Source organism: Camelus dromedarius, chromosome 17, assembly GCF_036321535.1.
Source record: "Camelus dromedarius isolate mCamDro1 chromosome 17, mCamDro1.pat, whole genome shotgun sequence".
Classification (NCBI taxonomy): domain Eukaryota; kingdom Metazoa; phylum Chordata; class Mammalia; order Artiodactyla; family Camelidae; genus Camelus; species Camelus dromedarius.
Genome location: NC_087452.1, coordinates 13,211,033 through 13,236,518, shown reverse-complemented (window position 1 = coordinate 13,236,518; position 25,486 = coordinate 13,211,033). Strand labels below are relative to the sequence as shown.

Genomic DNA, 25,486 nt, shown 5'->3' with positions numbered 1-25,486 from the left:
AAGGCAAGGCACTGAAGTTATTACTAAGACAATTTTACAGGGAGATTCAGTTTTCATCATGGGTACATCTAAGATCAGACATTACTTATGTTGTTGTTTTGTGTATTACCTAAGTAATTATTAAGCCTGCATTTCATTTCAAATGCCTATGTTTAAAACTTTTCCAACATGCATTTTGAATTTAATTTCAGTATATCGGATGGTGTAGGTAACTCCAAACACATTGTTACATGGATCTACCATATTTGTTCCTACTGTGGGAAAATTTGGTTAAACTCTTCTTAAACAATTTCGCCAACGCTCTGCAGGGCTGAGATTAGGGTGAAGTGAGCAAGGCAAGGTCATACAAATGTAGGGTTGGATTCTGTCTTTACTTAAAATTTGGATAATTTGTTCATTGTGGATTTTTTTTGCATTATTTCTGGGTTTTGAAAGTACCTCGTTAAAATATTATTTATTTTGATTGCTGGGAGGTTTTGACAGTTCTTCAGTTTTTGTCTCTGAGGCAAGTGCATCATCCAAGCCCTGTAAAACCCTGTCTGAACAGCAGCTAGAGTCTGTCCATCAGGAATTTTCTCTCCAGCAGCCTCTTACTGTGAAATGTTTAGGGTGAATCAAGCTGTGGCAGAAAATGGATGAGTGTGGGAGAAAATGACTGAGTTGATAAGGACGACTGTAATCGTTGTCTACAGGACAGGAGAGGCTTTCCGCCTATAATATTTCTGAATGACCAATGTTCCCCCAGGACAGCAGTCTGTTCTGAAGGTTCATTATCTCTCTCAATTACTAGCTTTCCCATTTTAGTACCCTGAAGCCGTCATTAACTAAAGAGTTCACCATCAATAAGGTGAAAAATACTTATTAAGCTCTAAGGACAGATGCAAAGTGGTACTGAGAGCTTTTAGAAATACAGCAGGACCCTAGAGCTCAGACCCAGATTTCCTCCAGCCACGGTCTGCTTGGGCAGGTAAGACACACGCCTGTCACCCATTCTGGGAAAACTGTAGATCCCAGTGGGACATTTCATACGGTCTGCAAAGGTCCTGAAGAAGGGACACGATTGAATGACATCTGGGGCCAGTCTGAAAACAAGTATACAATTCTGTCACACCCCAAACTGATGTGAGTTTTCTATGCTTATAGGCAGAAGATGGAAGAGGCAAAACCCCTTGAAGGCAGACGGTATCATATCCACGAGAATGGCACATTACAGATCAACAAGACCACAGAAGACGATGCTGGTTCCTACTCCTGCTGGGTAGAAAATGCGAAAGGAAAAACAGCAGTCACAGCCAATCTGGATATTAGAAGTAATTTTATTTGGTTTTTACCTTGCATGAATTCTTACATGAAGTTTGTCTTCATTTTCCCAAATGAAACAGTATGACTTAAGTTCGGTATCTGTTAAACTTCCGTAGGCGGTTTCAAAACTCCCAGATTGTGTTTCATCTAAAAGATCATCACAAGAATTACAGGCCACGTTGATGGTGTGTACATGGCTTTAGACAACTGTGATAGGGAGCTAGGTGTTCTTGGTGACGCATGACCACCAATATTCTTGAATTCCCTATTTTGGTATATCTCTGTAACCAATTCAGTGTAATGCCACCAGCAATCAACTCTGTGAACCAAGTTACTTTATTTCAATAACCAACTCAATGTAAGTATCACCAGTAATCAACTCTTTGAACTAGAAATTTCGCAACTAAACTCATAAAGGCTCAGTTTCATAAAGACTTGAGCATGACAGAGTGAGGAGGGTTTTCGTCCTCTTTTTGAATCGTAAACAGGTTTGTATTTCTTCTCTTCTGAAGAAAGTCCTGGGAAGCCATTAATAGTCTCTTGGGTTTTTCACAAATTAATTAGTTAATTAATTAATTTAATTATTTATTTTTACTTGGGAGCTAAACATCTATTAATCTCTTAATTAAAGCTCCATGCTAAATAAATGTGAATTGGTTCGACGTTTTCCCCACTCCATTAGCTAACGCAGGATGTCTGTATTCTTGGGAATGGCATGAGAATGACAGCCTGCCCTGCTCCTGTCACACGTACTTAGAACAGTGAAACTTGGGACTGAATTTCTAAATTATATATGGTGTCATGTTGTTGGGATTCCAGAAACAATAACTGGAAGACTCTGGAGTTTCCATGAACAGAGACGTTGAAACAGCAAAGTACTATGCTCAATAGTTCTCCTTTCTGCCCAAGGCCAAGGGTATCTAGGAAAACCCTAGCTAGAACTAGGGCAATGCTCCCCAGCCACTTTTATGTGGGAATAAATTAAATTATAAACATGAGCTGAAATTTCTATGTGTTTACTATGTTTAAGAAATAGATCTGAATATCAATCCATTCTTCCTTCGCATAGTTTTACCTTTTGACCCCCTTCACCCACTTCTTCCAAAACCCACCTTCCACCTCTGTGACCACCAATCTGTTCTCCATATTTATGAACTTAAAATTTTTTTTTTTGTTTCCACATATAAGTGAGAACATACAGCATTTGTCTTTTTGTCTGACTTGCTTCACTTAGCATTATGCCCTTCAGGTCCATCCAAGTTGTCACGAATGGCAAGATTTCTCTCTCTCTCTCTCTCTTTTTTGGCTGAATAATATTCCAGTGGAATATTCTGTTTATATACATATATATATCTATATCCATTTCTTTACCCATTCATCCATTAATGGACCCTTAGGTTATTTTTATATCTTGGCTGTTGTAAATATTGGTGCACTGAAAGTGGAGGCACATATATCTCTTGAGTTAGTATTTTTATTTTCAGATAAATACCCAGAAGTGGAATTGCTGGATCATATGGTAGTTCTCTTTTTAATTTTTTGAGGAACCTCCATACTGCTTTCATAGCTGCTTCACCAGTTTACATCCCCACTAACAGTGCCAGAGTTCCCTTTTCTCCATATTCTCGCCAGCACTTGCTAACATACGATCTATCCTGGAGAATATTCCACGTGCACCTGGGAAGAATGTTGCTTTTGGATGGAATGTTCTGTAAAGCCCGTGTGGCCCAGCATGTCATTGAGGGCTGGTGTCTGCTTGTTGTTTTCTGTCTGGATTATCTGTCCATTGACGTAAGCGGAGTATCAACGTCTCTTACTATTGTGTTGTGAATTTCTCCCTTTAGGGCTGTTAATATTTGGTTTGTATATTTAGGGGATTCTATTTTGGATGCATAAATATTTACACATGCTGTATTTTCTTGTTGGGTTGACCCCCTTTATCGCTATCTACTGCCCTTCTTTGTCTCTTACTACAGTCTTTTAAAGGTCAGTTTTCTCTAAGTAAAGTTACCCTAAAACTCCTTTTGGTTTCCATTGGCATGGAATAGCTATTTCTATCCGTTTGCCTTCAGTTTGTGTGTGTCCTTACATCTCAAGTGTGGATCTCTGAGTTCATCTTGTTTGGAACTCCCTGGGCTTTGTGGATCTGGATATGAGTTTCCTTCTCAGTTTAAGGAAGTTTCAGATATTACTTCTTCAGATAAGAAATCTGTTTTTTTTTTTCCCTGTCTCTCCTCCTTCTGGCAGCCCTATAATGTGAGCGTTAGTCTATTCACTGTTGTCCATTAAGTCCCTTAATCTATCTTTATTTTTAAATTCTGTTTTCTGTTTGCTTATCTTATTGGGTGAGTTCCACTGCCTTGTCTTGAAATTCACTTACCCTTTCTCTGCTTTGTGTGGTCTGCTGCTGAACCTCTGTCTCTATTTTTCTGTTCATTTACTGTATTCTTCAGGTGGGACTTCTTTTTTGTGCTTTTTCATATGTTTCATGTCTTTGTTGAAGTTCTCACTAGATGTTTGCCAATTCTTCTCCCCTGTTTGGTGAGCATCTTCATGACCATTACTTTGAACTTTTTATCAGGTGGATTGCTTATTTCCATTTCATTATATATTTTGCCCTGAGGTTTTATCTTATTCTTTTATTTGGAACATATTCCTGTTTCTTCATTGTGTTTGACTCTCTGTATTAGTTTCTTCACAGTATAGGAAACCAGCACCTCTCTCTGTCCTGAAGGAGTGGCCTTGTGTAGGACGTGAACCTTGTCGCTCAACTCTACTCCAGCTCCTGGTTGTCTCTCAAACCCTTGTGCTTGTCCAGGCGACCTATTATATTTTTAATAGTTCGTAGTCGTTAAGCACATGCCGAGACCTCTCAGTGCACTACAGAGGAGCATCTGAGTGTCTAAATTCAGGCTGATTGGACCCAGACCCTCAGGCATCAGCATGTTTAGATTTAAAAATTGCTCAGAGAACCCTTTTCAGGAAAACACCAATAATAGAAAGGTCCTATAGCAAATGCAAGGAGGATTTGTATTTCTTTTGGCAGGTCAGTGTGATGGCCTGCTGCTCCCTCTACTTGGATGACAGGGTACATATTTGTTTAATCATCTGTTTTCACTAGTACTTAAACATTTCTCTGTGTCTTTGTACACACATGCGCGTGCACACACACACACATACACACCCTCCTGTCCTTCTTTTATTCTTTTCTTCCTTCTTTGCTGTCTTATATATTCTTATATTCTTTAATAGTAATTTTTTTCTGTGCCCTACCTTATCCAATATGCCAGCAACTATATTTTTTAAGGCACATAAATACTATCCTATGATGTCTACATCTGATGTCTCTCTGCATTTTCAGGTGATACATGTAATTAAAAAAATACTCTTTATAATGTCAATGGAGATGATTTCTTGTTACACTTTATAAAATCAACCAATGTCAAAGTTAAGGAGCTCAGCCAGGTGGATGGTAATGAGTAAAGTCTGGAATCCAAATGAACCTTCACATGCCTATCAGCCAACACTATGTTTGGCCCAGAGTGGACCTCAAAACTGCCAGTAGTCAGACAGAAGGACAGGTCCATAAACTTTTGGCCTGCTTTAATGTCCATTTTATATGTAAGGGTATACAGGAACCATATCCATGAGAATTAAGGGTGTAATTTTTATATATGAAAAAAGAATGTCAGGAATGGAGTTGAATAGCAGGCTATACAGCATAGTGATTGGAAGTCATGGCTTTGGTCTCTTCCAGTCCTGAGTTCAAATCACAGCTCAGTCCCTTACCAGTTAGAAAATATTAGTATCACTGCTTAATTTCATTTTAGCTTTCAGTTACCTTCTCTGTAAGGTAGAGATATTAATATTCATAGAATTGTTATAAAATGTGACAATTAATGTGAACTTCTTCAGAGTCTTGTTAAACAGGTGATTATTAAATTCTGCCAATTATTATTAAATGCATTTCTGGCTTTAAATTTAGAATTAGGAGTAAGATGTTTAATAATTGAGTTGAAATTAATTCAGTTTGATAATCTCTTCAAATTTCATGCTTGGAATACCAAAGACTCAATTTTACTAACACTTTTGATTTTTCATCACTTTCTTAAGTAACATATAGTTAGCAAATATCAGAACATGATTGTGGGATTGAAGGTCAGCTCGTGAGATGTGGCTTCTGAGAGGGTTACCGCGTGCCACCCTGGGGTAAACATAGCTGCCTTAATGTGGCCCTGAAGAGTAAGGGTTATATGTTTTGAAACAATTATAATGAAACAAAAATTTTTAAAAATGGCCGTGATACCAATGTTTGAGCTTCACATTGTTGATATTAATATAGTTTCAAAATACGACTGTAACTCATTCAACAAGAAATCCAACTAATATGTATTGAGGACCTACCGTATACAGCTCCCTTCTGAGCACAGGACTCGGGGACACTTCAATGTCATGAACAGGCACAGCTTCTGCCTGCATGGGGCCTGTGCTCAGATTCCTCCCCTTCGTGCTGTTAGTTCGTCTATGCACAGGCGTCACCATTTAATCTGTGATTTGAGTTAATAACAAACATGTTAATAGAAAATCAGTTGATTTTCCTCTTTTCTGTGTGGTGTTTTGACCACATGTCCAGAAGCACTAGAAGGAGAATTTGTATTATTTTCAACATCTTGAGGCATTTGTTTACTCTTTTTACTCCCTTTGCCTACGAAGTAGCAAAGGAAATGGCTATTAGTTAATACTTCCACCCAAATTTTGTCAGGTGTCCTGGCCTGGATGGAATGAAAATAGTAATGGTATGTGACGTTAGGAAATGACAGGGAGACCAGCACTGCATCAGGATTTGTCTTTCATGTTGACCATTTTGGTTGATTAAATGGCAGGCATTTGATTACAAAGCATGCTGTGCTCTGTACTAGCTCTAACTAGTATCTCTGTTTTGTTAAAAACAGATGCTACAAAACTTAGAGTTTCTCCTAAGAATCCTCGTGTCCCCAGGTCACATACAGTTGAATTCCATTGTGAGAGCAAATGTGACTCATATTTGAAGCACAGTCTAAAGTTGTTCTGGAGTAAAGATGGAGAAGCTTTTGAAATGAACGGCACGGAGGATGGCAGGTAGGTAAACTGTTACAGTATCTTGCTATACCGGCTCGGAATTAAACCATGCATTTGAAAAAAAAGTTGCAAAAATATTCACACTGCGTAAAATATAAGACGGATTATTTCAATCTTCAGCAACATTTAAAAGGTCATACAATGTACTTGTTTTGCTTTCCTCTCACACATTGGTCTTCTCATTTTTGCTGCTGGCTTTCCATATAACGTGGACCATCCTGTAAGAACTGCAGGAAACAGAAGCTACTCCTGTTATTTGAGGAATATTTATTGCATAGGCTTGGGTGCTCACAAAACCATGGGGAAGATGGGAGGAGCTAGGCCTCAAGGGAGCTGCTTACTAAACGTTTGGGCTCTCAGTGATGTGGCAGTGCAGCTGCAATTCAGGCGTCTGGGAATTGCTGCTGGCTTCACTGCCCCCGCAGCCCCCTGGGGCTGCTGGTAAGTCCAGCACTGACGGTGTCGTATCCACCGGAGTCGCCGTCTGCTCACATCGCCCCTGAGGAGATGGTGCCTTCCCCTCTGCCTCCCGTGAGTCTGTCTCGTTGGCAGAACCCACATCATATCTTGGATCCTGTTAGAAAGTATTGGCAAGTAGATGTTTAAGCCTTCCAGCTTCTTTATAGAGAATATAAAAATATAGAAGAAAGATGTAGAATAAAGCTTGAATAGATGCTGAATAGCACTAAACATTATTAAATGTATCAAAGAAGGGGAAAATGATGGATATTTACTGAACGCCTGTGCTGTCTTTTGAAAGCAGAAGATGGCTCTCCTTTTCGTTTGCGTTGTTACTAAATTAGGGGTTAAAAATTGACTCTCCTTGATCCAAGTCTCAGCTGCAGTTTCATTTTGAGATTCATCATTCTGCAGAACTAAATCTGACGTGCATTCCCCAGACAAGATGTCGGCTGTGCCATAATTAGGAGCAGGGGCTTTGGTGCCCAGTGACCTGGGCTTGAATCCCAGCTTTGTCACTCGTTGGGTCTGTGACCTCAGACAGGCTGCCTAACTTTTCTGTGCCTTAGATTTATAGTCTATGACAGTTTGGTTCAAAAAATATTTTTAGAGGCAACTTCATCATAGGGTTATTGTGAGTTAACGCCAAGCACTTAGAATATACTAACCACTCAGTCCAGTTTAGCTATGAGGACTCACACTACTCTTTTTTCTAGCAGTCTTGTCGCATTTCTGTTACCCGCTTGGTCTCTTTAGGATGTGTGTGGGCGCACGTGCGTGTGTGCACACCACCTCTGTACAAAGGCACTGGTCTTAGCTTTGGTACTTTATTTACTGCATCTCATTCTTCCCATATATGTAACACTTGCGGAAAAACAGTATGTGTATTGCAACTAGTTGTCAGTAAAGTAAACCAGAGATTGTCAGTATCTATACATGGCAACAGAGATCTTTGGCCTTTGGTTAGGTGTCAGTTGTCACCTGATCAGACCTCCCCAGATTCTCCCTCTTTCATCACTACTGTCCGTCTATCTGGGGTCTTCCATATAACCCCTGGATTATAGCCAAGAAGGAAATCAGACACATAGCTTGTTCATAATGTGATTTGCATTATTAGGCCCTGAATCCAGAAATTCCATCCAGCCTGTGTGTGTGGCCCAGTTTTATAGCTTCTGCAGGATGCTGGGGCTGGCACTCAGAGGAGCCTCTGACTATCTGAGTGATCTAAGTAATGAAGACGTGTTTCTAATATTCTCTAAGTAAAGGGTGGGGGTGGGGGATGGTAACCTTAGCACAGAAGAGAGATCTGGGATGGGGAGGGCGGGGCGTGACTGCTGCTGACCAGTGTTGATCAAGGCCAGGAGCAGGCAGGGGATTCCAGCAGGGAGCGGAGACCACAGGTATCCCGGGAGTTTCTGTACAAGTGATAGGAAGCTCCCATTTCTCACCTTCTGCTGGGCCGCCTTCTCCTTATCACTAGGCTGGGAGCCAGTTTTTACCTAAAGAGAGGTTACCTTTCTGATCAGAAGGCACAAGGAGAAAAATGTGAAGTGACAATACCTTCTTCTCTTTCCTCCTGTCCTGTCACATGCAGGGGTCTGATAAGTGGTGGAAACCGCCGCTCTGGACCCTGACACGTGCCAAGTGCCTCATGTTAGGTTACGCCTCCCGTATACACTTGCCCTCAGTTATCCTCCCAGCAAACCTATTAGGAAGGCTGGAAAGACCCCAAGGGATTTTCTGTGGATTTCTAGCCTGCAGGTGGCTCTACACCACACACTGTTGCTATGAAAAATGAAACGGAGGCCGGCTGTGATATCAAGCCATTGTTAAAACTTGGGACTGTGCGTGCCAACTGTAAGGAGGGCTGTTGATGACCACAGAACGAGCAGAGGACCCGAGGGCTGTGGGATACGCCGAGGTGTCCGTCAGTAGGAGGATGAAAGGGAAAACGTGTCATGAGCACAAGTGGGAGGGCTTTATCTTGGCATCAAGAAAGGTCTTTTTCCCACTAGAAATGGCTGCAAATGAATGGGGTAGAGCTCGGGGCGGGGCCGGGGGGGGGATGAGAAAGCAGAGATTATAAGGCATTAGGTCAGGCAGAGACTGGTCCTTTACTAACAAATGAGGAACTAAGGCCATTTGTTCAAGCAGAGATTCAGGAGGAATGGGAGTTGGAGGCGTTAAGAAATGTGATTAATTACGAGCCAACAGTGAATTAAATCAATCTGCTGATTATTACTAGCAAGACTCTTTGGGCACGTCCTAAGCCAGGCTCTATACACCAATCACTTGATGTGTTTTCATTCATTACTCCTCCTGAAGAGAAAGAAAATACTAAGTCCCATTTTTTTTAGATAAGGTGAATTAGGCTCCACGTTTTGTTCAGGGTTATTCAAGCCCGAGTTGGTGGAGCTGAGCCTCAAACAGAGGTGTCCAAAGAGAGAGTCATTTTGTCATGTTGCCTTCACTGAAACGTGGCTGTGACACAGACGGGCTGGAGCAGGCGACACTGGAGGCTAACGGGGACTGGGGACTAGGAAGCCGGCTATTTCAGAGGAAGGCGGTGAGAGCTTGTAGGGTGATAGCAGTTTGTCAGGTGAGATAATGAAGCAGATGAAAACAGGGGGAAGTAACTGGGAGAAACAGAGATGAAGGTGAAGCCAGAGGAGAGGTTCTATACAGAGCAGAAACCATTTTTAAAATGTAAATGTGCTTAACAAACAATAGGACTTCTTCACGTAGAATTCAGTTGACTGACAATGGAAACATAGCGTTAGAATGAAAGGCTTGTGGTCTTAGGTACTGAGGACTTGCAACACAGCAGAGTGTGTCCTTGCTAACATGAATACTTGTCAGGCTGTGACATGAGCCAGAATTACCTAGGTGTCATGTTCAAATGCAGTGGCCCTTGCCCTATTCCCAGAAGTTCTGATTCAGAACCTGGGCTGAGGCCAACATGTGAAATTTTAATACCCTCCCAAGAAGTATCTTACCTCCCAAATTTCAAGGACCTGTGGGCCATTCTACCTTGATTAATTTGAGGGCAACTAAGGTACATTTGTGAGATTAAAAAAAAAACAAGTTACCAAAAAGGTGCCCTTTCTTTCCGGCCTGAAGCAGCCCCACACCAGGATACCAAACTTGGCAAGAAGGTGGTAGGATCTCGTGGGCCCTCGTGGATGTGTAGGGCACAAACAGTCCTGCTGGCTAGGTTATTAAATTGTATTTCTTTATCTAAGAAGGTAAACTTTCCAAAACTGTCAGTGTATGCAGTATTCTGATACTGTACCAAATGGACACATAACAGGAACTGAAAAACTAATGTGTCTCAGAGCTGTATCATGTTTAGAATTACAGTGAGACTCTTGACCAGCAATAGTATAGAGTATCAACTGGCAGATCATTCAGTTGTTAGTGTGGGAAAAGTAAGGGTCTGACTTTGTCTATAATCAAAAGCGGAACCGTGTTTGATCTGACTACAGTTTTAACTGGTTTCCCATCACTCAGACTTTTCAGCAGTTTGTAAGGGATTATATATTCCTTCCCCACAATGAAGATACTATTTATTTCAACTAAGTGGCAAACTGCTATGAATATATCTCAAATTTAATAGATCTTTATGTTTTTAAACATTCTTGAGTAGTTATGTTAACAATACCTAGGTACAGGGTAAAAGGTGTAACTTACAGAAAATTTTTTCATGTAGTAAACTCAGTTACAACTTAGCAAAAAACAGAACAAAGAATAGTCAGCTGCAAATGATTTGCAAAAAGAAGTACTAGTCTGCCCTCTACTGTTCAAATAAGTCACAGAGTTTAATTTTCATCAGATCTTAATGTGCATTTTATTGGGAGGTGGAGGGGTGGAGGAGAGAGAAAGTTGTCCGAAAGAGATGGTAAGACTCATCTCAGAGCTGGGGTGTGAGTCAGGAACCTGCCTTTGTAAAAAGCACCCAAGTTGGTCCTGTGTAGATGGTTTCTTAAACATAATGAAAGAATTCCACAAATTTATCTTAGCTGTCGTAAGGTATGGTACACTCTTCACACAGCAGGCAAGACAGTTCTGTCACTGACCCATGCATCACGGATAGTTGGATTTGGTCATTTGAAACCAACCAAACCAACCTGGTTCTTTCCATAGTGAGATAGACATGTGTGTGCTTAAACACTACTTTGTTATTTTTTTTAATATTATGTTTTTTACTATATTTTAAACTATGGCCATCTCTAATAAAAGTTGTATTATGTGAGGGTTTTTTTTTTTAATTCTTCCTTGAATTGTTTTCTTTGGGGAATATTTATTTTTGAAAGAATTATATTTTTATTGTTTGTTATTTTCATCCTTATCACATGCCCACTTTTTTCCTGGTAGGATAATTATTGATGGAGCTAATCTGACTATATCTAACGTCACCTTAGAGGACCAAGGTGTATACTCCTGTTCAGCTCACACTGCTCTGGACAGCACTGCTGAGATGACTCAAGTAACTGTCCTTGGTAAGTGCGCTAAATAATAAGAAATCTTTGTTCATTTCTTCTCCATTACTGATTAAACTCCACTGCTCTTAGGCAATTAAAGCAATGATTATTTGAGCTTCTGCACATTTATTGTTAGTTTGAATTTTTCAATTAAACAGCAACCCCCCTTTTAAATGCCTTCTCCTCTTCTGGCTCTAAAGAAGTTAATTAATGCTTAATTTCATTTTTCTACTTGGGTAATGTTGCCAAAAGCAGTGGGAGGTAGGGGTTGCTATCAGCAGCAAGAAAAGTGATGCATGCTTGAGTGCCTAGGACTCTTGAGGTATGCCTTCCTAGTGTGCAGAGAAATGTGGCTGAGGATGGAGATGGGCCAGTGTGGAGGGATCGGGTGGGGGTCCAGTGGTGGGTGCACAGTGGTCACACTGTCAACCAGAGGCCCAGCCTGAGCTCCCAGGGTCTCAGGAAGGGGAGGGAGGGACTTCAAGAGTTCTGCAAAGAAAGGCCTCTGATTTTTTTTTTTTAATAATAATGCTATTTAGAAAACAATATGCACACTTCACTGGTGTAATCAATGCAATTACCCTTGCAGTCACCCGTGTTTACCGCTCTTCAACCATTTGCGGAATCTCTCTTCTAATTCCCTTTTCGGATTCACTCTCCACCAGCTCTCTGAGTCTGGAAACCTGACCAGTATGGACGTTAGCAAACCATTTACTCTCAAGCTTTCATTTGGCTCTGCCAGTGGGGACCCCCAGCGGTAGAGGCGGTGGGCGGGTGTGTTTCCTCTGGATGCTCCCTCCTTGCGGGCTGGCCGCGTCCCACGGCCAGAGGCATTGAGTCTCACAGGGGGGCTTTCTCCACAGAGTTTTCTCTGGTGGGATTCTATCAGCTGCCCCGCCCCACCCTGGATAGCCTGCTCATATCTTTTGAGAAAGTCTTTACTAAAAACTTGTTGGAGAAACAGACTCGCAGACACAGTAACCAATCTTATGGTTACCGGTGTAGAAAGGGGGTGAGAAGGGATAAGTTGGGAGTTTGAGCTTTGCAGATACTAACTAGTATATATGAAATAGATAAACAACAAGTTTCTTCTGTATAGCCCAGGGAACTATAGTAAATATCTTTTAGTAACCTATAATGAAAACAATATGAAAACGAATGTATGTGTATGTATGACCAAAACATTATGCTGTACACCAGAAACTGACACATGGTTAACTGATGATGCCTAAAAGAAAAAAAAAAACAACTCATTGGACTACCCTAAGTTGTGTGAACTGTTTTCTCTCTGCTGGGGCCATGACTGATCAAGACATTTTTACAGTTTTCTCTCATAGTTCTGTTTCAGTGGGCACCGTTTAGTTTTCCTTTAGTTGGCTGACAGTCCTTAAAAGTGTTTGGTTTGGCCTAAATGCTTTTATCATAGGCTTAGATTAATCCTTATCATTAACAGGCATTTGTGTCTTTAGTGCTCTGGTTGCTGGGATTCACAGGTAGGCTGCTAACCACGGTGCAGACTGGGAGGGAAGAGTTCAGTCACTTTTGAGGTAAGTTGGTGAAATATGAGTAAACAGGCTGGATGTCTTCTAGTGACGCAAATGGCCACTCTATTTCAAGAGAGAAAAATGACCACCATGTTTCAAGTAAAGCAAATGGCCACCATGTTGAATTCTCCTGGAAAAAAATAAACAAACAACAGCACACAGAAAAACAGAACAACGGAAGAGTTCCCAGGTGGTAGAACCTATGGACTTGGTTCAATAGAATTAAACCTTTAGGTGATACGTTTCATCCCCCGAGGAATTTTGGCTCCCTCAGGGGACTACAGGCAGAAAAGTTCAGTCCTTAGTAATCACTCCGATAGTAATTGACCAGATAAAGTGGTTGAGCTGCAGGTAAACTGGAGGTTGTCCCTGGCACGAGGATTGCAAGTCTAAGTGTCAGGATTTCATGGGCTTGGCCCCCAAGTATTTCGAGCAGTGGCAAGGGGATTGAGCCCCCGACCACTTGGTGCTCACCGTCTACGTTTTCCTGTGAGATTGAATGTATCAGGCTTGTAGTTAGGGTGCCATCTTCTAGAACCATTACATTTTGATAACTTTACATAAACAGTGTCTATAATTATATGCACTGTTTGTGTATAAAATAAGTATGAATTTTTTTATGATGAAGATAAAATAATTTAAAAAAATTCTATGAGATAGGCTGAATTTTCTTAATCACTTCTTGGAGTTTACATCCTAATTTTTTAGGCCAGCCTGTGCTTTTAAGAAGCATATTCTCATGAACTGACAGTAACAAATGACAAATCCATGTATAGTTTCTAAAAGACTGTTTTTCCTGGAACACAATTTTTTAAAGCATATGCTTGACCCATTTCAATCAAAAGTTACTTTCAAAAGCCTTGCCAGAAACGTCCCCTATGAGTTTCATTCTTTTAAGTCTCAATCGCAGTCCATCAATTGTAGCTCCATATGATTCTTGGCAAGAGCAGATTTTCATGTCTGTCACCACATGCTGCATTGGTTGAGGAAACTTGAGAAATGAGTGGATTTGGGACGTGCTGATGAGAAACCTGTTTTCTGAGCTCAGAGATCCTCAAGCCTGTGGATGAAATAATTTCTTATTTAAGGCAGTACAGTTTGGACACAGTCACTGACCAGAGTTTTAAAGTAAACATGTTCTCTTTTGAATTGAAAGCAGTGTGTTTTTATCTGGCCGGTATAAATTTGCAACGGTTGTTAAAAACTCAGCAGGAGCAATAGACGCTGCTTCCCAGTTGGAGAAGGAGCCTTAGAAAGCCGTGTGAGGTGTTACTGTCATTGTCTCCTCTGAGGAAAGAGAAGTGTCCTTCAACACGTGAGAGAATTGAAACCAAATTTTGGAAGAAGGATCACTAGGGCTGAAATTTCTTTTTTTTTTTTTTTTTAACTGTTGATTTTATTTTTAAAGCACCAGAAATTTCCACGTACTTTTAACACTGGTAAAATCGCCTACTCCATTTTCTATTCTCTGCCACAACATTTATCAGTGCCAGATCCTCCTCTCCCAATGTAAACTGCCTTCCTACACTTTGGTAGAACTCCAGGCCAAGAGAGTGTAACAGTTGCTATATTATTACTGATAACTCATTATTATAAATTAAAATACAAATCCAAACCACGCAGAAAAGAAAGCTTGAGTTCATATGCTCTGATTTCCCTGTAGTCCTAGGACCCACTTTTACTGCTCTCCTGTGATAATTACGTGCATGACCAAAGGGATAATGTATGTTTCACTTAATTAGTCACAAAACACTTCTGTGAAAGGCACTGGGGGAAGGGTGCAGAGATCAATAAAATATGGTTCCTACTCTTGTAGATCTGTTTAGTAACATACAGGAGATGCAGCAGGCATGTAAGTATGTGAGCTGCCAGATTCCGTTTACTTGGGATAGTTTGTGTTTCTCAAAATTGAGTGTATATAGAATCTCCCAGGGCTCTTGTTTAGAAATGCAGGTTCTTGGGCCCAGCTCCTTCAGTCAGCTGGAGAGACAGGGCCCAGAAATCTTCAGTGTTCATAACTACTCCTGAAAGAATCCTGATGCTGATGGTCAGGAGTGGCCCCTTGAGAACTGGAATTGGAGCAGAGGGAGATGATACAACAGGAAACAGATGTGCAGGGAGCTGTGTTTGCAGTAGAACCAGAAGAACTGGTGAGATGTGGACCCTGGGGAGTGGAGACAGAGTCCCAGAAGGGAAGGGGGCTTGCAACCTGCCCGAGTGAGGAAACGGGATAGACAAAGGCGATGATCTGCCTTCTCCTTACCTTTCTTTGTCATTCTTTTCTTTTAATTGAGCTATAGTCAGTTTACAATGTTGTGTCAGTTTCTGGTGTACAGCACCATACTTCAGTCATACGTATATGTGTGTATTTCTTTTCATACTCTTTTTCATTATAGGTTATAACAAAATATTGAATATGGTTCCCTGTGCTATTAAGTGAAGTAAGCCAAAGAGAGAAAGAAAAATACCATATGATATCACTTATATGTAGACTCTTTTAAAAAAAATGACACAAATGAATTTGTTTACAAAACAGGAACAGACTCACAGGCATAGAAAACAAACTTGTGGCTATGAGCGGGGGAAGGGAGTGGGAAGGGATAAATTGGGAGTTTGAGATTTGCAGATAATAATTGCTGTATATAAAATAGATAAACAACACGCCTATTCTTCATTCTTAATCAGATGTTCCGGATCCACCAGAAAACCTTCACTTGTCTGACAGACAGAACAGGAGTGTTCGGCTGACGTGGGAAGCTGGGGACGACCACAACAGCAATATTAGCGGTAGGAAGCCTTGGGACTGTGTCACCCAGAGTCAGAATGAATACTAAAGCTATTTTTACCACCGTGGGTGGATTATCCTTCTGAAAACATCCTCTGAAACTTTTAACCTCATGTAGAAATTTTATCATAACTTAAACATTCCCAGTCCATTTTTTTTTTCTGTGTTTCTATTGCCAGAATATATTGTAGAATTTGAAGGGAACAAAGAGGAACCTGGAAGGTGGGAGGAACTGACTAGAGTCCAAGGAAAGGAAACAACAGTCCTGTTATCTCTGGCTCCATACGTGAGATACCAGTTCAGGGTCACAGCCGTGAATGAAGTAGGGAGAAGCCAACCCAGCCGGCCGTCAGACCATCATGAAACACCCCCAGCAGGTATGTAAGTTCCCATCTCAGGTTTCTAACAAAATATTTCAGTTTGCCCCATCTTTAAACATCTGAAAAAAATGATTGAGAACCTAGTGTGAGATTTTAGATTTCTCCCAACAGAGAGCTGGAAAAGTTTTGTGAACTCACATCATGGAAAATAATCAAAGCACATCAATCTCATAGGTAGTGTGTCAGTGTTTGATAGAGAGCAGGAAGCGACAGGGAGGGCGTGGGCAGGTGTTACTCTGAGTGATTTCTGATAGCTACTTGCTGTGTTAAAGTCACATACCAGAAAGTCAGTTATAAATGGAAGTTCACTATAGAGAGAAAGTCAACTTCCTCCCTTGATTTTTCTCATTTTAACTTTCTGAAATAAAATATTTGACATTTTATAGGCAGCTTGTCAAATTTTCAGTGTATCTAATGTCATTAAATTTATGCTCCAAGTGTATTTTTGTATCTCAGTGTCTAAATAGGTAGATACATAAAACCTATGTAAATTTTCAAGATGCTTTCCTAAAAAAAAATCTCAGGAATGAGCAGGCTGTAGTGTATACAGAAGTCAAACTATAATAGTGTAAGCATGGAACTTATATAATGTTATAAACTTATAAATGATAGTGCTGAAATTTGTATTACTGAATTGGGATTGGTTATCGATGTGGTCATAGCCTGGTGTTTTTTCCTTTTTTCCTGTGGGTGAAATAAACATGCTAGGATATGGTTCCCTTTTTGGACCAAGAAACAGCAAGTAGAGGTAATAACTGAGTGAGATACTTGTGTGATTTTAGTATAAGTTCAACTTGGCACTGGACTCCATACTTAGCTGTTTTTCATAAAACGGATCCATGTGAATATGCTCCGTGGGCACATTACCCGCTGTTTCCTATTTGATGTCCCTGAAACATGGTTGTTGCCGTCAACACATGGTCTTTATTCACTTACAGGCAAATATTCACAACAAAACTTCTAACAATAATTGTAATAGAAAATGTAAAGCAGGCTTAAAACTAAAATGTATATTTAAGTAGTAGGTTTAGGATTAAAAAAAAAACAAACCAGGTTTAAAAATTTAAAGAGAGCAGGTTTAAAACCAAGATACATAAAATAAACCATCTCCTCTCAACTGAATAATAATTCTATCACTCAATGAACACAATTTTACTCCTTCAAATAAAATATATATTTAAAAGCTGCTTTATGAGGTGATGGGTGTGTTAACTAACCTTATTGTGGTAATCATGTCACAACATACACACACGAATATTATGTGTATTTTTATATACACGCACACACACATTATAAAATCGTTATGTTGTATACCTTAAATGTATAAAATGTTATATGTCAATTACATCTCAATAAAGCTGTAACTCTTCTTACAAACTGGGCCAGATAGAAGTAAACAAATATAATCAAAATGATTAAAAAATCTGTTGTTGTATATGTACGTGTGTGGGAGGAGGGATGATAATGATGATTCACCTACTGGCTAGACAGTGGGAAAAAGTAATTTTAATGCTTGTAATTTTTCAGCTCCAGACAAGAATCCACAAAATATAAGGGTTCAAGCTTCTCAACCCAAGGAAATGATTATCAAATGGGAGGTGAGGATTCTTTGATGTGTTATTTATTACGTTTGTGTTATTTTTACTTTTTTTAGGTCTGCATGCTAAGTATAATGATAGAACAGTCTTTTAAGAACAAACTGATACTTGTATATTTTATAAATATTTTTATTTGTATACTTTAAAGATCATCATGAGAATGTTGTGAAATAGAGCTTAACAGTGGTAGAAAATTTAAGGAAGGTTATACAAGTTGATGTCATTATAATCCATTACCAAAAGTTTGATTCCTAATATATTTATTACCAATATTCTAAATCCTCTCCCATTCAAAAAATACTGAAAACTTTTCTCTAAATTTTTGTACATGGGCTAAGGAAGATTATGCATGTCAAAAGGATGACTCCCAAGGAATAGTCACTACTCAGTAATCACTATTAAGTATTTTGTGTACTCGTATCAAATTCTGAGAACAATATTGTCAGAAGAGCATCATTAATGCCATGTTCTAGATCTATAAACTGAGGTCCAGGCTCATTGACAGGCTGACCCATCACCACACAACTATAAATCAGCAGAGCCAGGATTTAAACATGGATACATTGGGACTTCAGACTCTGCTCATTCTCTATGTATCTCTGGTAAAAGTTACTAAAACAGACCTTCTTTGAATTTGGCATAAATGTTTATATAGTGTATATATACACACACGCATACATATCCATAAATATAAAAGTTTATATAAATCTGCTCAGATGAATCTGATTTTTTTAGTGTCATTTCTATATTCGTTTAACAGTGGAGAACTTCCCCCTGCTACTATTTGGAAATATTTCATGAGTATTTTAACCTACTTGAAAGTAGGTTACCATTCAATGATTCTGATTGAAAACAGGCTTCTGACATTGAATTCAATGAACTTTACAGTTTTGAATATATGTTGGAATATATGAATTTATTTCCACACCCCATTCCAAGGATAATTTTTAGAAGAATTTTAGACTATATAATGTTTGGCTTGATTTTTTTCCTCTTCATATATTGGTCTTACATTACCTGACAACATCATTGATACCTGCAAAATACTTAGTCAATATAAGAGGATACTTTTCTAATATTAGTATACAATTCTAATAATAGAAATTTCCCTAAGATAGCTGATATAACTGATTAGATGACAGTAATAAATAATTAAAAGGTCACTTCCTCAGAGAAGCACACCATGTTCCACTAACATGAGCATTACATTTCATACAGAGAAACTGGGGCTGTGAGTTCAGTGACCTTACCCAGATGCCGTGCTCTGAGTCAGTCATGAAAAAGCAGAAATCTTTAGTTCTTTTACTGATTGTCTTACTCATAAATCACTCTCCTCCTGCCAAAACATATTGAAGACTTACGATTAATGCTTTCTTCTTGGAAGAATGGCATTACTCTAAGAAAGTGTTTATAATTTGTCGTTCAAGAGTAAATCACATGTAATTGAGTAATTACTTGACCAGAGGAAGGAAGTAGTCAGAGAAATTTGGAACTACATTTTGACAACTGCATTCGTAATATATTCAGTGTGGTTCTTATCATTCTGAAATGTCAGAGATCCAGTGACGGTAAGCACAACTAGTGAAGTTTAAGAACATTTATTCATTGGTTATTGTTTTGCATGAATTACCTATAAAATGGAGTTAGATGCCAGATAACTTCCCAAGCTGACAAGCAGACACTGTGAATACATTACCAGATCCCCTCCCAAGACTGACTGACAAAATAAATCTTGTCTACAAGATAATGATCAGAGAGAAACAATTTGTTTAAAAAAAAAAGTTACTGTTTCACAAAATGATTAAATAGGAACAGACTATTTGTCCCTAACTTTTTTTTTTAATTTTTAGCATTAAGTATCATTAAAAATAATGTGTTATGAGGTCCTTGGTTTCTATATGGCAGTAGCATAAAAACAGTCATTGCTCTCTTGGAATGTGTAATCCAGTTGGAGGGACAGACAATGAGCAAATACATTAGAAATAATATCATTTATTGAAAAATTCAATAGAGGAAAATAATATACAGAGTTCTGTATGCAGGTTACTAATAAATGTGCATTTAGCCATTGAATGGATGAACCTTCTATTACAGTCAAAAATTAATTTGTTTATTTTATTGGGCTCATGTTCCATCATATATGAATTATGTTTGTAATGTATTACAGTAAATAATGGCACAAGTTTTGAAAGTAATGTATTAAATTTTAACTTAATGATAGAACTAGTCATTTTAGTTTGTATTATCTTCTAAAATTTACCTTCTATATATTTAGGTATGTAATGACTCACCCATACATTTTCAGTGTTTAAAAAATGGTAATATACTGCCCCTCAAAACAGAAAAAGAGCCCACCACGAATTGGCTGGTTAGATAATTATATCATAATGACTTTTGCTTGCATTTCCCCATTGTTCTTAAGTGTACATATATTTACGTTAAATTTGGACTTGAATAAAATAGCAAATTTCTGGTCTCAAAGATTCAAAAAAACAAACAAAACAAACAGAAACCCACTACTGTTTGGGAAACAGAAACTTCTCCAGTTACCTGGTTACATGGTCACAGCCAAGTTGTTTCACTCCTAAAGGGCCCAGGATTGATTATTTCTGCTCCAAGTGTAATAAGAAAGTCCATCGGCTGTAAAATGATTGTAGGCAGTACAGAAAGTTTGTCCAGTTTCTAGATCAGTCATTATGACCTTGCTTTGTTCATAGATCTCTTTGAAAATATAATAGAAGCATAGGGTTTTTCCCTAGAAAAGTACATATAGAAAGATTTCCTAACAGTTTCCTGGCTTCTCAGGTCCTTTTAAGGCCACCGATGAACCCCATTTAAAGATGCCTGTACATGAAGTTAAGAACCTCTTTTCTAGAGATTCCTTCCTCCGGAGCAGCTTCCTGAGGGGCGGGAAGGCTGGTGGCCTTTCCCTGCACCCACACCCCTGGCTCTGTCTTGCAGCTCTGGTCTGTCATCTCTGTTGGGGCCTATTGGAGAATTTGCTGAGGTTTAGTTTCCACTGTCTAAAAGCCAAATACAAAGTTGTCCTGCTGCTGCTTCAGGAGTCTAGGCACCAAGGAGGCTGGCAATTCAGATTTTTCTTAAAAGTGTTAACCTACAGTGGCACAGTTTGTTTTGAAATTTTCCAGAGAGCTTTATCAACTGTAACTATTTTTCTTGAAGCACATGTGTAAACTGAATAACAGTGTTTGTATACATTTATTGTCAGTAGGGGCTGAAGGATATTGTAATTCCAGACTGCAGTATGGAACTAAAAGCCTGACTTATCTGGGCAATGCTGAAGTCCATGGTGAATTATCTATGTAAGAGTAGAAAATTATCTTGGGGCCAAACATTGAATGCAAAACAATTACTGTGAAAATCTCAGTTTTAGCTTTCTTTGGATTTGTTTCCTCTTATCTAATTTAAGTATTCACCTTGGAATAAGCATAGACTTGCAATTATTTTGCTAATATAGTCCTGTGCTTTCAACTTAATTCCATCTAATCCTTCTAATAACATTTTAGTAAATTAGACCGAGTCAAGAAGCATTGCAAACTCTGGAAGAAGACTATATATGACATTATGAGTCACTCACATATACAGACAAATTTACTGCTTATATAAGTGAACTGTATAATCTAGCACTAAAAGCACATTTTTCCATGTTTTATATCACTGATTCATTTAAATGCACATTTCCACTGTTGTGATATACATGGGTGGTTTAAATCACATTAGTATTTTTCCAGTTGAAGTATTTGTTGATTAAAAACTGAAGTAGAAATAACCACTTTCCTATACTAGACATTCCTCCACTAAATATTCCTATACAACAAAATAAAGTAGAAGGTGGGGAGCACTTTCTCTTTAAAGAAATAGAAACACAATGGTCAAGAAGCTGGGGAATTATTACAGAGGAGCTACAGCTTCTGCGCACATGTACAAAAATGCGTATTATCCAAAAATGTTTACTTTCTCTCTTCTCTTGGAATTAGGATAGAGGAGGCTGGATGGACTCAGGCAGGAAGAGTTCTAACTGAAAAGTCATGGGGAAATCCCAATTACAACCATGGAATTCATATTTCTGCTAGTTCTTTGGAAATGGAAAGTAAATAAACTATAGAAGAAAGTGCTAAAACCCTCTGTGGAATTTGTTTGTATTTGGAAGAATTTACTGTTAGACTTGATCACAAGGGCATAATCCAGGATTTGAATTGTGGGCTTCTTATTATGTGAGGTGAAGGAGTTACTTTCGAGCTTAAACTTAAAGAATGACAGAAAATATTCACAAGTATTTCCAAACCAAAGAAGAAGGGTTGACAATTTCCCAAGCAATGACACCTCCATTACAGTGTTTCTTGTGCCAAGTGCAGTCGCTTGCCTGTCTGACTTAAGATACCTGTGATCACACTGGATGGGTCTTGCCTTCTCTTTTAGCCTTTGAAACCCATGGAGCAGAATGGACCAGGGCTGGAGTACAGAGTGACCTGGAAGCCTCAGGGAGCTCCGGTGGAGTGGGAGGAAGAAACAGTCACAAACCACACCCTGCGGGTGATGACGCCTGCTGTCTATGCTCCGTACGATGTCCAAGTCCAAGCCATCAATCACCTGGGCTCTGGCCCTGAGCCTCAGCCAGTGATCCTCTATTCCGGAGAAGACTGTAAGTGGTGCGCCTGAAAGCATGTCAAGAGTAGTTTCCCTCCAGTCTATTACACATCTGTCGATGAACATTTTTGAACAACTACTGCATGCAAAGAGGATGTACTAGCTGTGGGAGATAGAAATACATGTAACACACGGCTCCTACTTGAGGGTTGACTGCAGGACGGTTGATCAGTATAGAGTGGTGAGGAAGTATGCTGAAAGGTTTTATTTTATTCAGTTTCCTGATTAAGGGATTTCTGCGTTTCTGAAAATCAGAGACCTGGAGTCATCACTGCACACAGTTAAGCAGCATAAGTAGCGTAAGGCTTCCAGCGACATCTGCACTTACTTGTCACAGGCCCTCTAACAGCCACCTGCTCCCATGCCCTGGCCCCAGCTGTATGTCTGGAGCCTTCCCAAGGTAGGTGGGGTGCAGACCTAGACTTGCTTATAAAACTACACATACACACACGGAGTCTGAGGCACTGGTGATATGATCTTATTATTATATATTTATACCACAATGATAGCTGTAAATAGATCACTGGAAAGAGGAAAGACACTGCATTCCAAATCACTATACAGTAGGAGTTACTCTCACTCTTCATCCAGCATCCAAAGTAGTATTTTGATCCAACAGTAGGAGAAGATTGCGAATGTGAAATGACTAGCTCCTAATTCACCTGCCACCTAAATTCTTAATACACAGGACTTGTCACCTTATCACTGTCAGCTAAGATTTTAGTGTTGGCTGCTGCGGGTTTGATTTATTCCTCTGCAGTCAGCTCCCCTGTAGAAAGGGGAAAATAGTACCACTTTAGAGGGTTGTTCTAAGGGTTACGTGAGCCAATCTAGGATAGGCCTTTAGAAGAGTGTCTGGCACGTAGCCCTCACTGTTAGCTGCTGTTATCATTAGATTAATCCAACCCCCAAGTAATTTCAGTTATATTTTTAGTCTAGCTCACGTGTTTCCATGAGCAAAATGCCCACAGAATATTTCACTGACCGCTGTTTGCAGCTACACTGCCTACGTCGCATCCATCTGGAGAGGGGCTTTTCTCAGTGCGGTACACACACTCCTCTCTCTAGAAACCTACTTGGGCGCTGAAAGTCTTCTGTAATGAGAAACTCTCGTGGTTCCATTCGGGACTGGTGTCGCAGAAGTGCTTTCCCCAGATTGAACAATATGGAAGATCATTTTTTGAAAAAGATCCTAATAATAGTGTCTGGAGATAACTGAGAGCTAATTATTCTTACGTGCTCAACAGATCCTGATACAGCTCCCGTGATCCATGGGGTGGACGTTATAAACAGCACGTTGGTTAAAGTCACCTGGTCAACAATTCCAAAGGACAGAGTTCACGGACATCTGAAAGGATATCAGGTTTATGTCATAGGTTTTCTTCTTCTCATTGAGTTAATACCTTTCTTGCAAATAAAGAATTGATTTCAAGAAGAAGCTGAAAGAGAATCTGCCACCAGGGCTGAGATAGTAAAATTCCTATTTTCATTGCAGGTAAATTGGTGGAAAACGAAAAGTCTGTTGGATGGGAGAACACATCCCAAAGAAGTAAACATTCTGAGATTTTCAGGACAAAGAAACTATGGAATGGTTCCTTCCCTAGATGCCTTTAGTGAATTTCACCTAACAGTCTTAGCCTATAATTCCAAAGGCGCTGGTCCGGAAAGCGAGCCTTATATATTTCAAACACCAGAAGGAGGTGAGAGAGTAACAATGTAGAATAAATACCAATTTATAAATAAATAACAACTTTCATACCAAATTAAATATCTCAATGGCCAAAACATGTCCTCCGTTATACAAATTATTACTAGTTAATCAATTTGTATGTCATAGGAGTTAGCTGCTGAGTTTCTATGAAAAACTGTAATCTATTTTTTTTTTTGGTTTTTGGTTTTTTTGGTTACAGACATTTACCAATTGATGAGTATGTTTTCTTGTGTTTTCTAGTACCTGAACAGCCGACTTTTCTCAAGGTCATCAAAGTTGATAAAGACACTGCCACTTTATCCTGGGGACTACCTAAGAAACTGAATGGAAACTTAACTGGCTATCTATTACAATACCAGATAAGTAAGTACAGATCTGAATTGGATTCATCTATTAATGTTTTATTTTTTGGTTGAATATTTGGTTTACTATGCTGAGAATCTAATGATCGTGGTTTGTAGGCCAGCGTACTTCCCCGCAGCACAGGGCTCTGTTAACTGGCTTGCAGACCAAAGCCAGCCCACTGCCTGTCTTCACTGGAACAGGGCCATGTCCACTCACTTATATTTGTCTGTAGTGGCAGCGTTGACAAGTTGCGACAAAAACTGCATGACCCACAAAGGCTAAAACATTTGTAGTCTAGTCATTTCCACAAAGGTTTGCCAATTTCTGTTTTAGAAGAAAACCAGTATGTTAATGGTACCAGGAAACACGTGTTTAATATTTATATGTAAGAGGCCTTGAGAATTAGGAAATACGAATAGAGTTAGTAAACGAGGTAGTGGAAATTCAAAGCACACGTGACTCCCACACTGCACTGCTGCTTCTGTCCCTCACGCTTGCTTGCAGCCTCAACCCTGCATATTTGTATAGAGTCCTCTACTCGCAGCCCCCCGGGACAGCCACGTAATGCTGAGAGGACCGGAGAGCTGTCTTTGGACCATTGCCCAGAAGAGGCTCTCCCCACTGCTGCTGGGCTGTCAGTTGAAAACTACATGTGTACATTTTTGAAATCAGCTCATTTTTAATCATGGCACCTCCCATCCCTAACAGTCTTCAAATGCAAGCATCATCTCAAAATGGAAATTAGGGGACTGAGGTCACAGAAAAATATTACATGTTGAGAACGCGATTTCCCAAACAACCAAAACACCAGGAATAAAGAAACCCAGTCTATACGGCTTGCAAAAAGCCAGCTGGATCATAGCCCTGATGTGCGACTCTGCCGTCAGTTCAGGGCTGGCGGCCGTCCAGGTCGGGTACCAGCTTCAGCTTCCGGTGACCTGTTCTGAGTTGGGTACATATGATAAAATGGATGCAGGCATAACCCCAACAGAGGTAGCATTTTAGCATTTTTGAATGTTTGTTTTCTATATAGCAGAATCAGTAGGTACTAAGTACTCTAATTTTTCCTTAAAATAGAAGAAATCTATGAGGTTT

The 25,486-nt window shown here is 39.5% G+C and overlaps 1 protein-coding gene across 14 annotated transcripts in view; it reads left to right on the top strand.

The window, feature by feature from the left end:
* The window catches only part of CHL1 (cell adhesion molecule L1 like), a 181,547-nt gene that overhangs the window by 141,647 nt on the left and 14,414 nt on the right, over nucleotides 1–25,486 (top strand). For all 14 annotated transcript variants that reach the window (XR_010384794.1, XR_010384795.1, XR_010384797.1 and 11 more), the window contains 10 exons: nucleotides 1,144–1,310; nucleotides 6,255–6,420; nucleotides 11,254–11,378; nucleotides 15,590–15,691; nucleotides 15,869–16,066; nucleotides 17,597–17,667; nucleotides 22,108–22,330; nucleotides 23,583–23,698; nucleotides 23,831–24,035; nucleotides 24,287–24,409. Coding sequence is in view for 10 of the 14 variants with exons in the window: in XM_031470755.2 (XP_031326615.2) it covers nucleotides 1,144–1,310; nucleotides 6,255–6,420; nucleotides 11,254–11,378; nucleotides 15,590–15,691; nucleotides 15,869–16,066; nucleotides 17,597–17,667; nucleotides 22,108–22,330; nucleotides 23,583–23,698; nucleotides 23,831–24,035; nucleotides 24,287–24,409 (1,496 nt within the window). In the remaining 4 variants the exon portion in view is untranslated. The remainder of the gene's footprint in view (nucleotides 1–1,143; nucleotides 1,311–6,254; nucleotides 6,421–11,253; nucleotides 11,379–15,589; nucleotides 15,692–15,868; nucleotides 16,067–17,596; nucleotides 17,668–22,107; nucleotides 22,331–23,582; nucleotides 23,699–23,830; nucleotides 24,036–24,286; nucleotides 24,410–25,486) is intronic.